Source organism: Tupaia chinensis, unplaced genomic scaffold, assembly GCF_000334495.1.
Source record: "Tupaia chinensis unplaced genomic scaffold, TupChi_1.0 Scaffold149648_1, whole genome shotgun sequence".
Classification (NCBI taxonomy): domain Eukaryota; kingdom Metazoa; phylum Chordata; class Mammalia; order Scandentia; family Tupaiidae; genus Tupaia; species Tupaia belangeri.
In genome coordinates, this window is record NW_006209493.1 from 64,016 (window position 1) to 77,489 (window position 13,474).

At 39.5% G+C, this 13,474-nt stretch overlaps 1 protein-coding gene across 1 annotated transcript in view; it reads left to right on the forward strand.

The window, feature by feature from the left end:
• ZNF81 (zinc finger protein 81) overlaps positions 1 to 13,474 on the forward strand; it is a 103,215-nt gene that overhangs the window by 10,458 nt on the left and 79,283 nt on the right. Inside the window, exon 2 of the mRNA XM_014585356.2 lies at positions 3,533 to 3,761. Coding sequence (XP_014440842.1) covers positions 3,533 to 3,761 — 229 coding nt within the window. The remainder of the gene's footprint in view (positions 1 to 3,532; positions 3,762 to 13,474) is intronic.

The following is a 13,474-nucleotide window of genomic DNA, read 5'->3' on the forward strand; positions in this document are numbered from 1 at the left end:
GTTTTTTGGCTGAGGAATGATGTAAGGTGGTCCATTCACCTTCTTTTTATCTTCTTTTTATGTGTACTAATTGCTATTAGCTTCTCTCTTATGAGTGCTTTTGCAGTGTCCCACAGATTATGTCCTTAATTCTATGAATCTTTTGATTTCAGTCTTTATTCCTTCAGTAGTTGTGAAGTCATTCAGGAATAGGTTATTTAGTTCCATGTATTTGTGTATTTTTGAGGATTTTTCTTGAAATTATATCACGTTTAATTCCCTCATGGTCAGAGAAGATGCTGGATATAGTTTCTATGTATTTGAATCTGTAGAGGCTTGCTTTGTACCCTATGATGTAGTCAATCTTTGAAAAGGCTCCATGTGGGGGTGAAAAAAAAGTGTATCTACTGGTTTTTGGAGGGAAAGTTCTATAGATGTCTGTTAAGTCCACTTGATTTACGGTATCTTTTAGATCCTTTATCTCTTTATCTATTTTTTGTCTAGATGATCTGTCCAGAGGGGAGAGTGCAGTGTCAAGGTCTCCAACAATTAGTGTGTTGCAGTCTATCTCCCCTTTTAGATCTAACAGTCTTTCCTTCACATATTTGGGTGCACCTGTGTTAGATGCATAGATATTTAAAAGTCTTATATCTTCTTGATCTATTGACCCTTCTACTACAATATAGTGCCCTTCTTTGTCTCCTCAAACAGTTTTTGTTTTAAAGCTTATTTTGCCAGAAATTAGTATCACAGCTTGAGCTCTTTTTTGGTTCCCATTTGTGTGGAAAACCTTTTCCCCGCCCTTCACTGTCAGTCTATGTATGTCTTTATCCATGAAGTGGGTTTCCTATAGGCAACAGATAGAAATAGAGGGTTTCTGTTCTGGGCTTTTTTTTTTTTTTTTTCCATTCAGCTAGTCTATGTCTCTTGATTGAACAATTTAATCCACTAACATTCAATGTTATTATCGGTGTTTCCGGACCTGTCCCGACATTTAAGTTGCCATTGCCTTGGTTGCCTTTTATTCCTTTGTTTCTGGCTGTTCATTCTTTAGTTTTCCTGGAACAATACTTTCTTCAGGGTTTCTTGGAGAGCTGGTCTGGTGCTGGCAAATTCCTTCCAGTTTTGTTTGTCTGAGAAGATTTTAATCTTTTTTTCTCATATGAAGGATAATCTTGCAGGATATCATAATCTTGGTTTAAATTGTTTCTCTCTTAACACTCTCAATGTGTCTTCCTATTCTTTCCTTGCTTGCATTGTTTCCATTGAGAAGTCTGGTGTTAGCCTGATGAGATGGCCTTTGTAAGTCACTTCTCGTTTATCTCTTGCCAGTTTTAGTATTATGTCTTTATCTGTGGTCTTGGACAGTCTAAGATGTTCCTTGGGGAAGATCTTCTTGGGTTGATTCTATTTAGGGTCCTTTGTATTTCTTGGGTCTGGATGTTTGAGTGCTTCTCTAGAATTGGGAAATTTTCTTCCAGTATTTCATGGAATAGATTCTCCATGCTTTTATTAGTTTCTTCACCTTCTGGGATACCAGTTATTCGGATGTTAGGGTGTCTAATGGAATCTAGTATTTCTTGCATATTGTCCTCGTGGTTTTTTTTGTTGTTGTTGTTGTTGTTATTATTTTCTCTATCTTTTTGGTAGTTTTATCTATGTCAGAGGCTTTATCTTCTACATCAGAGATTAGATCTTCAGCATAGTCCAATCGCCCCTTTTTTGTTTTTTTTTTTGGAGAGGTTTTTGCTATAGGGTGCATACGCTTGCCAGACAGACAGAGAGAGACAGAGAGACAGAAAGCGAGAAATCATCTCCCAGGGGGACGGCCACGCCACAATCTCTTCTTATCCGTTCTCCTCTCGGGGTCTTGGGCACGCACGCACACGCGCCTGGCACGAGTTTTAAGCCACCAGGCCCGGGACGCGAACTGCGGTCGACTACATGGGAGTCCAGCAACATAGCCATTATGCTAACTGCTGGTCCCTAATCGACTTTTAATACTCTCCGGAGAGTTTTTGATTTCCTGTATTATAGACTTCATCTCTAGTAGTTGCATCTGGTTTTTTTCTTAGTGTGTCCATTTCTTCTTTCATATTGTGGAAGGACTTCCTAATCTTCTGTAGTTCATTGTCTCTCTTCTGTTCCAACTCATAGAATTTGTTCACCATGAATGTTCTAAATTCTTCCTCTGACATTTTGGTAAAGTCCTTTGTTTTTTCGAGAAATGGAAGGGCGTCACTGTGTTGTTTTGATGAAAACATATTTCCTGGTTTATTCAGACCTGAGGCTTTTCTACTTCTAGCCATTAGGAGATGTATTCACTTTGGAATACCTTTTAGCAGAATGTTTCTTTGAATAGGAGCAAGTGTGTTGCCCTTTTGCTGTGGACTGAAGACTACTGAAGTCTCTCTTCTGTTGTGTTTAACAATGTGGTCCAATGAGTATTCTATTCAGGTGTCTGAATTAAAGTATCTCCTTTTCTCAGGTGGTTCAGTAAAAGGGAAGATCCCAGAGAGTCTTACAATACTAGAATATTTCAGAACTGTAATTCTAGACCTATCTAGACCATCTAGGAGGGCAGAGGAAGAGTTAGAGAGGACCAAATAAGAAGGAAGAAAGTAAGAAGGAGAATAAAGAAAAAGGTGATTTCACCAGGGCTCTGGAGATGGAAGTGGGGTCTGCTGTAGAGCTGAGGGCAGTCCTGTGTGGTAAGGAGAAGTGTGAAATTTACAAATGAAAGAAGAGGAGAAGGAAAAAAAATCCCTACCTTGTTGACAGAGATAGAGGTCTCTGGGCTTAGGGGTGCCAGGTCTGGAGCTGGGTCAGGAGGCCCTGCCTCAGTGTCCCTTAGGCTAGGGATCTGGAGATGGAAGTGGGGTCTGCTATAGAGCTGTGGGTGGTCCTGGCTGACAGAGATAGGGTCTCTGGGCTTGGGGGTGCCAGGGCTGAACCTGGAGCAGGGGGACCTGCCTCAGTTGTACCTATCTTATAAAAGGTATCATTTTATATAATGTTCAGAACATGAACTTTGGAACCAGGTAGATTGGATTTGGCTGAACACAACTAAACCTCCGTTTCTGTATGTATGAAGGGAATAATTATAGCAACACATGAGTGACAGGATTGTCATAAATTAAATGAGATACCTACTTCTGCATATGGCATAGTTCCTTATAATAGCATTGTTTGCTAATATGCATTGAACATTTACCTTGTGTAGTCCAGTGCTACGTACTCTACAAACAACATCTCATTTAATTTTTCCAACCACTTGAAATAGTTTTGATTTATTTTGAAAAAATAAAACTGAAGAAGCTTTTTTATATTCTCATTGTAAAAGTTGACAGATCTAGAATTTGAACCTTTATTACTTTTTGTTCAAATCTTATTTTCTCATTCATACTCCATTTTGATTGATAACCAGAATTTGTATTTACTGAACTTTGTCTACCCCAGTCTCAAGTGCAGTGAACTATACTTTGGTCCTCTAGGAACTGTTTGAGGTAGTGATTGTGCAATAACTCTGACCATGTGGACACTGTCTTTCCAGGTTTCTTGGAGTCTCCACACAGTCCTGGACCAGACCCCATAGTGAAGGCTGCAAGATCTTCCTTCCAACCCCAGCAGTTCTGGCCAATTCCGCTGACTTTACCAGACTTCAGACTTCTGGAAAGAGCAGAATTGTCAGCAAGAGAGCCTCAGGGCCAAGTTCCCACCACCAAAATATGCCAGCTAATGAGGACTCTCCCCAGATGGTGGGATATACCAACTCCTGTGAGGTGAGAAGGGCAGGAATTCCCAAGGGCAGTAATTCATCTAGAACTTCGGAGCCTGAAGGAAAGATAGTATCTCATTGTTAATTGTATGCATGTTATGTTTTTTGTCACCTGGCAGGATAATTTTCTCCCACTATTTTCTTTTGTTACTATTGTAGTATTATAATTTGCACTCCCACATTTTATTGGTCATTAATTTCCTTTTTGTAAATTACTGTAACTTATGAAATTTTAAAGAGGTTTTAAAAAATAAAAATTGATTAATTCCTTCTGTGAGAGAGAGACAGAGACAAGTACTCCCCCCAAATGAGACACATGGCACTCCACCCCATCCTCAGTCAACCCAGATGACTGGCTGGCATGTGCATCTGGCAAGTGAAGCTGGGATCTTCCCATGTAGGTCTAGTTGTATTACTACTGCCTGGAAGTTGTTTTTATTTTTATTTTTTTTTTAATCTTTTTTTAATTTTGGGGAATATTTTTGTCACTTTTTAGTTTGTAATTAGTTTTTTTTTGGAGAAGTTTTTGCCATAGGGCACGTGCGCTCACCAGACAGACAGAGAGAGACAGAGAGACAGAAAGTGAGAAATCACCCCCCGGGGGGGGATGGCCACGCCGCAATCCCTTCTCCTCCATTCTTCTCTTGGGATCTTGGGCACACACGCACACGCGCCCGGTGTAAGTTTTAAGCCACCGGGTCCGGGACGCAAACCGCGGTTGACTACGTGGGAGTCCAGCGACATAGCCATTACGCCAACTGCTGGTTCCCAGTTTGTAATTAGTTTTTAGTTTTGTTCACAAGTATTGAGTTGTCAGAAATGTTGTGACTCATTTTTGCATAGAAAAACAGAAAAATACATCATGACTTTTCCGATGACCCAATAGTAAAAGATATCAAATTCTCTAAGTCTTATTAAAAAGAATCCCTCTTCCTTGCTTTGTTTTCCCCCAGATTCCAGCTCTCCAGACACAAGTTCTCTCTCTCTCTTTTTTAGAGAGAGAGGGGGAAAGTAAGAAATCACCTCCCAGGGGTATGGCTATACTGCAGTCACTTCTCCATTCTGTTTTTGGGACTTTAGGCATGTATGCACATGCATCTGGCATGATTTTCAAGCCACCGGGTTCCAGACTCAAACTGTAGTCAGCCATGTGGGAGTCGAGTGCCTTAACCACCATGCCACCTGCTGACCTCGAGACAAGTACTAGTAATTTCTTTACTATTTCTTTTTTTGAGAGAGTTTTGCTATAGGGTGTGTTTGCTGGAGAGACAGAGAGGGACAGAGAGACAGAAGGCGAGAAATCACCCCCTGGGGAGATGGACATGCTGTAATCCATTTTCCTCTTGGGTTTTTGGGCATGCACACACATGTGCCTGGCGTGATTTTCAAACCTCCGGGTCTGGGACTCAAACCGTCATTGTCCATACGGGAGTCCAGTGCTTTAACCACTACACCATCTGCTGACCTCTCTTTACTATTTTTTAAATTTTGGAACATTATCTATTAATTTTCCACTATAGAAGATAGTGAGTTAACTTTTCTATAGAACCCACTCACATGTGCATTTCCTTTAACCCCATCCTCTTATGGTAGATATGTCCATGTTTTGGTGAGATTCACAGTCAGAGTTTCTTACTGTGATGATTTTTAGTTGACTCTTATAGAATCCATGGTGTAATTACCATTTCTACACAACTTTTCTTTTCCTTGGAATTAAGAATTTTCTAGTTTAACCAGTTGTTTGGTTTACTGTATCTGAGGGTACTTAAAAATGGTTTTTGGAATAAATGGAATTAAAAATAAAAGTTTGTTTTAGTGAAAAAAAAATCCATGTAGTTTTTCAAAAATTTGGAATTCCAGGGACCAGAAGTTTGCATAATGGCTATATTGCTGAACTCCCATGCAGTTGACTGTGGTTCGAATTCTGGACCCAGTGGTTTAAACTCACGCCAGGGACGTGCACGCGCACGCCCAAGATCCCAAGATGAAGATGGAGGAGAAGGGATTGGGGCGTGGCCATCCCCTCCCCCCCCCCCCCCCGGGGCGGGGTCTCTGTCTCTCTCTGTCTTTCTGGTGAGCGCACTCCCCCATAGCAGTAAACCTCTCTCCCCCCACAAAAAAAATTTGTACTTCCCATGAACTTTTGAAGACCCTTCATTGATATCAGTAATTCAACTCTAAATTCTTCCTATATGTTTACATCTGCTCTCCACATATTCAGACAGATTAGATAATAATCATAGTGATTATATAATAATTACAAGCACTAATACAGTGATTGCTATATGTCCACCATTGTCACATATCCTCTGTGTGTATTAATACATCTTCACAACAACACTGCGAAGTAGGTACCATTAGTATCTCTTGTTTTATAGAAGGGAAAGCTGTGACCTAGAGGAAAAACTATCTGACCACAATTCACATAGTTTGTAATAGGTGAGGCTGGTCTCAACTCTGGGTATCAATATCTTCTCCTTGAAGAAATCTTTGTGGAGCTTGTTGACTTGAAGTCCAGACTGGTTGCTCTCTCATGCTGTTATGGTGGTGTCTGGTGGCACCACCCCCCAGGAAATCCCCTTCATCTTTGTCTCATGTCAGATTGCCCATTTCCAAGAGCATGTGCCTTCCTCTTTCTTGGTTTACTCCCTTAATTTGTGGGGATACATCCTCCTTCCTTGACAACGGATCCATAATAGGTACATTTTATGAAATGTTGCATATCTAAAATGTCATGAAAAAATATATTTAATGCATATAACTACATGTCTATTTATAGAAATACACAGAATTATACTATGGAAATATATTTATTTGATAATTACATTAAATTTGTCTTTGGCTGAGTATAGAATTCTAGGTTGGAAATCATTGTTGTGCAGTATTTTAAAAGCCTGCTATTAAAGTCTTCCTAGCTCACATTTTCTCTGCTTTTCAAAATACTCTTCATATTTGGCTATCAATTCTCCATTTTGTTTTTCATCTTTGCTTTACTGATTTCTATTTCTATCTCTTTTGTTTTCCTTTATAGTAGGTATTTTAAAAAACTTTATTGTCCAAATCTTCTTTTATATCATATATATATATATATATATACACACACACATACACACACATATCCATATATATATGTGTGTATATCTATATCTATATCTATCTATCTATCTATATATTTAAAGTTAATTTATTTCTTCTATGAAAAAGAGCAGTATCCCCAACAGGGTCTTTGTGCCACAATCTATGCCCAGACTCAGCTTGCCCAGATCATGAGCATATATGCACAGTGCTTGTTGTACACAGGGAAGTCCTGGAAGGTGAACCCAGGACCTTTCCCATGTGGGTTCAGTTGTGTTACCACTATACTACCACCTACCAATGTTGTTATTAAAGAAAAAAATGACTTCTATTGTTTTTGGATTACTCCCTTTTAATAACATGCTATTCTTGTTTTATGGATGCACAATATATATGACTATGTATCATTATAAATGGAAACTAAAATTACAATTATACCTACAGAAAAGGGAATTCAGAGAAGGGGCCAGATGATGGCACAACAGTAATACAATGATTTGTGATACTGACCCCTCAGAAGATTCCAGGTTCACATCTGGACACCTTCCTCAGTACTCCAGGTACATGTGTGCCCATGATCTAGGGCTGTCTGAATCTGAGGGTAGATTGCAGAATCAAGATCCTCTTGGGTGCTCTCTGTTTCTGTTTTTGTTTCTCTGTCACTTTCTCTTTCACCTTTCTCACTCATGGACAAAAGAAACTTTAAAAAGTGGTAGTCTAGGGTCCAGCAGGTGGCATGAAGTTTAAGGCAGCTGGATCACATATGGCTTACTGAGTGATTTGAGTCCTGGATCTTGTGGCTTGAAACTCATGCCAGGCATGTGTGCATGTATGCCCAAAATCCTGAGAGGAATATAGAGAAGGGATTGTGACATGGTCATACTCTGGGGGAGAGGGGTGACTTCTCACCCCCCTCTGGTGAGTGCATGTGCCCTTTAGCAAAAATGAGGAAAAAAAGAGATAATCTAGAGAAGGTAAGTGCAAGGAAAAGCAGAGAATCCTATGATTCTCTTATTCTTGTGCATTAAAAGGCTATAGATATTGATAGAACTTGTTAGAGAAACATGCATATAATCCTAGTCTTATGTTAGAATGAGTGAGCAGAAGAATAAAAATAGAATGAGGTAATTTCAAATGAGTACTAGGGGAGAACAACAAAATTTGCTCTGCAAAGGAGATTAAACAAAAGCAAAAGAAATATATAAACAGCAGTAATTTATCCTAATGTTACAGAAATTACATGTTATACATGGGTTTAAGTCATTCATTGAAAGAAAAATGTTCTCACATTAGAATGAAAAGTACTCACCAAAACTCTCCCAGATCCAGAATTATTGGGCCATCAGAAAAATCATGACAGGAGAATAGTTTGTTTATAATAAACATTTTCCATAAATTTTTTGAAAAAAAAAAAAGTCATGACATATTTTTCTGTTTCTCTATGCAAAAATGCATCATGAATTTTCTGATGACCTAATAGATTTTGAATGCCTTTATTGATTCCTTTCCTATACGCTCAAACTTTCCTTCCTATTAAAAAATGATATTTCCACTGAGCCCATTGCACTCTTCTCTCCTTATCTTCTCTTTTTCCTGTCTCATCACTTTTCTCCTGTGCTGGCACATTCTCCTAAGCATAAAATATGCAGTAATATTTACTGTTTCAAAACAGCTTCCCTTTACCCCACAAGTCATTTCCAGCCAAGGTATTTTACCAGTGCAGTAACTCACTCCTGCAAATTCACAGACAATATCTGTAGCTCCATATGTGGTTTAATGCCTTCTCCTGTTGGCTAGCTTTTAGGCCAGAGACTTGGTTCCTTGAAAAAGAAGTAGGAGTGGGAGTCACTCCCCTACAGGCCCAGTAGTACAATTCCTCTCTATAGGTCTGGAAGTCTTAAATTATGCCAACCCCCAACCCTCCACTCTTCCCCTCTTATGCTCTAAGCTTCTGTTGTCACCACATACTCCCAGGATATTGCCTTCCCAAGAGTCTGTTATACTTTTTGCCTAATGTCTCATGCAGCATTTAATTTCTCTATGCAAAAATGCATCATGAATTTTCTGATGACCTAATAGATTTTGAATGCCTTTATTGATTCCTTTCCTATACGCTCAAACTTTCCTTCCTATTAAAAAATGATATTTCCACTGAGCCCATTGCACTCTTCTCTCCTTATCTTCTCTTTTTCCTGTCTCATCACTTTTCTCCTGTGCTGGCACATTCTCCTAAGCATAAAATATGCAGTAATATTTACTGTTTCAAAACAGCTTCCCTTTACCCCACAAGTCATTTCCAGCCAAGGTATTTTACCAGTGCAGTAACTCACTCCTGCAAATTCACAGACAATATCTGTAGCTCCATATGTGGTTTAATGCCTTCTCCTGTTGGCTAGCTTTTAGGCCAGAGACTTGGTTCCTTGAAAAAGAAGTAGGAGTGGGAGTCACTCCCCTACAGGCCCAGTAGTACAATTCCTCTCTATAGGTCTGGAAGTCTTAAATTATGCCAACCCCCAACCCTCCACTCTTCCCCTCTTATGCTCTAAGCTTCTGTTGTCACCACATACTCCCAGGATATTGCCTTCCCAAGAGTCTGTTATACTTTTTGCCTAATGTCTCATGCAGCATTTAATTAAGGCTATTATCAACAGTATTCAAAGCAGCAGGATGAGGCCAATCACTAATATTTTTTCTCAACCATGACCACAGGGTTCTAGACCCAACCAGCTGAACAAATCCCATATACCATCAAGGTCTATTTTACAAAGTCTGGTGTTTTTTTTCCTTAAATTTTTATATTGACCTTTCTACTTGGCCTAGGACACTAATTCTAGGTATAAGAGAATATGTTAGCAGTTGCATAAATTCTGCCTTAACCTCAAAGGGCAACTTCATCTCCATAACAGCTTTGGACAGTAAGTTGAGGCTGACTGGAATGTCTTGCAGGCACAGGCTAGCATCACTAATCACCTCAGCTAAAATCAGGAACAAATTCCTATCACATTTGCTTCCTTCCTTTCTTTTTTAAAAGTTTATTTAATTTTTCCATGAATGACAAAGAGAAAGAGACAGAGATACAGAGAGCACCTCCAACAAGATTTCGACACTGCATTCCACCCCCAGTCTCAGCCAGCCCTTGATAATGAGCATGTAAATGCCAGGCATACTCAGGAAGGTCTCTTAGACATAAATCTGGAACCTTCCCATGTCTATCACCTTTTCTGATGGATGATTCCTATCATAGAGATAACTCCCTGCAGGATGCACATAAATAATGAGCCAGTTATCCCTCTAGGAAATTCCTCCTAGCAAGCAAGGATAGCTTTCTTTTGAAGAGGTCTCAAGAGTCATTTAAGGGCTACATGAATGACTTGCAGGTCTCTTATGAAACCCCTCAACCTAAGGTATAAATCAACATATTTTTGACTTCCACTAATATGGTCTCTTATGCAGCTGATAGTCTTTAATTGTTAAAAACAAGTAAAGAAATTGAATTTATTCAGGTTACTGCAAAAAGAGAGTGTCCCATGTTAGACATCAGAGTGTCTTGGTGGGGTTTTTCTGCCTTTTCCTTTCATGAGGACTAGACAAGTTATGGTAAGTAAATACAGTAGGCCTTTTTTTTTTTTTTTTTTTAGTTTTTTTTTTCCTTCTTCCTTGAGTGAGAGAGCAAACCCAATGGGGTCCTGATGCTAGTATCCACCCCCAACCTTCAGCCAGCATCAGGTCATGGGCAGATGTGTGCCTGGCATACTCATAGGGGTCTCCAGACTTGAATCAGAATCTTCCCCACATGGTATATTGCCTCTAAGAATGTCATGCTTTACTACTGCATCACTATCTGCTCTCCCCTTTTCTTTGTGACAAGTTCTTACTATTTTATGATTTCTCTGCTTCAAGTACCCCGACATGCTTTTTTTAGAGTGTTTTTGTATGTTTGTTTTTGTTTTTGCTGTAGGGCATGTGTGCTCGCTGAAGAGACAGAGAAAGAAAGTAAAAATCACACCTGCCAGGGGGAATGGCCATACCACAATCCTTTCTCCATTCTTCTCCCAGGATTTTGAACATGTATGCTTCATACCCAGCATATTTCAAGTTGCCAGTTCCAGGACTCGAACTGCGTTGGCCATGTGGGAGTTAAGCATCTTAACCACCATGCTACCTGCTGCCCCCTATACCTTTTTAATTTTATTTTTTATTTTTTTATTTTTGGAGAGGTTTTTGCTATAGGGCACGTGTGGTCGCCAGACAGACAGAGAGAGACAGAGAGACAGAAAGTGAGAAATCACCCTCCGGGGGGATGGCCACGCCGTAATCCCTTCTCCTCCATTCTCCTCTCGGGATCTTGGGCATGCACACACACGCGCCCGGCGTGAGTTTTAAGCCACTAGGTCCGGGACGCGAACTGCGGTCGACTACATGGGAGTCCAGCGACATAGCCATTACGCTAACTGCTGGTCCCAAGATCCTGTATTTCTATATTCTGGTCAAGAGAACATGCTTCATAGGCCATCTGTATCAACCTCAGAAGAGCAAATAACCTTTCCCTTTGAGATTAATGATGCCTGGTCTACATGACCTATGTTCATCTAAGTGCTGTGAGAGGTGTTTTCTATGGTGCAGACACTTCCCTCCTTAGCTAAGAGGAAGTGGAGAGCTATAGGATTGTCTATAATAATTTGGACTAGTGAATTTACATTTATTTTCAGTGCTTCTAGGTTGGGCAGAATGGTATTTATTCTGAGAGTTCAGGAGAGATTTTGAACCACTTTTTCTAATTGAGTAATTCCCTACTGTGCATAAAGACAGGATTACTAGTTTCCCTGGGGAGTTCTCCTGAATACTCTGTAGCTGGAGTAATCGTTTAAGTTTTCAGAGGTTGAGAGATGGGGTGGTGGTTTTTCATATTTAGAGGTCCTGGACAAGGATTCCAAATTCACATGGAAGATTAGTGTGGAAAAGGGAAGCATAGGTTGATTCTAAAAAGTAATATCACAGGGGTCATATAAAGGGTTTGTAATATAGGAATTATTATATTAAAAAATAATTTTTTGTCCTTAAATTGCTAGAGGGCGTATGTGCTTGCCAGAGAGTGAGAGAAGAAGAAAGCATCTTCCAATGAAGCATAGTTATGCTGTAACCCCTTCTCTGTTTTTCAATTTTGTCAAGATTTCAGGCATGCTCACATGCCTGATGTATTTTTCAAGCCACTGGGGCTAGGACTCTAATTGTGGTTGGCTATGTGGGATCTGTCTCCTTAACCACTAGGTTATGGGGAAGTCATAGGAATTATTTATAATGGTTGTGGTTAGCCATGGTATTGACCTCTCAGGACAGTGGAGTCTGTGTAGGATTAAACAGAATATCAGGGGAGGGGGGTCTTCAAAAAGTTCATGGGAAAAAAAGTATATATGGATTTCAAAATTTTTATACCAAAGTAGACTTGTACTCCACGTTTCTATGCACTTTTAGAAGTCCTTTCGTAGGTAAGACTGATAGAAAAGTGGTGGAAAAGAAAATGGTGCCTATCAGGGATAAAAGTGTTGCTGTTTTTTTTCCTAGACCTGATACTGAGTTCCGGAGTTTGGAGATTTCAAGGGAAACATTACTTATGTTAGAACATAAGGCCCTGTTAGTGCTGAAAGGTAGCAGTTTGTGATATGGGATGGTTTAAATACCAGTATGTACTGCTAAGGGGAAATGACATGTGCTGAAAGAATAGCAATGAGATGTCAGTCCTGGGAGTCAGGTGGAGAATGACATATCCAACAACTAGTAACACTGAGGATGGTAGCAACAGTTCAAAACTGAACAAGGGAATTTTGTTCCCATTCTTTGTTTGTGCACTGAGGATGTAAAGGAGGAAGAGGACAGAGAACATTCTAATGGGCAAAGCCATCTGAGGTGTTGGATCAAAAGAGAAGTTTAGGTCAGAAGTTGATGGAAAAGAGGGAGAAATGTGACAAAGAAGCAAGGCTAAGTAATTTTTTTTTTAAATTGCTGTAGTGTATGCACTCACTGAAGAGAGAGAGAAAAGGCAAGAAAGCATCACCAGTAGGGATGGCCATGCCACAATTCCCTCTCTTCCATTCTTCTCTTGGAATTTTGGGCATATGTGCATTCATTGCTGATGTGTTTTTTAAGCCACTGGGTCCAGGACTTGAACCCCACAGTTGACCATGTGGGATCCAGCCACGTTAATCACCACACCACCTAGCTGACCCATGGCTAAGTAATTCTAACAGGGAAAAGACCAAATTATAGTTTTTTATTTAATTTTTTAAAATTTTTATTTTTATTATCATCATAATCTTCTTTATATTACATTGGATTACATATAACTTTACAGTGTATTACATTGCTTTTTCAAAAGGGAATGCCATGCATGTCAGTCAATACAGAGACATTAATCTCCCCGCTTCAACATTCAATATCTTTTCTATGATTTTCCCAATTACTATTATTATTCTAATTATTTTTTTAAACAGTCAATCACTATTTCTCATTTTGCTTGTAAAAAGACTTTACCCATCATGAAATACTTCTCAGACCAATCCAGTTGAGAATATTATACCTGTCATCACCAACAGGTAATAAGCCCTATCTGTTTCTCACTAACGTCCTGCCTCTCTGTTGTTCTCT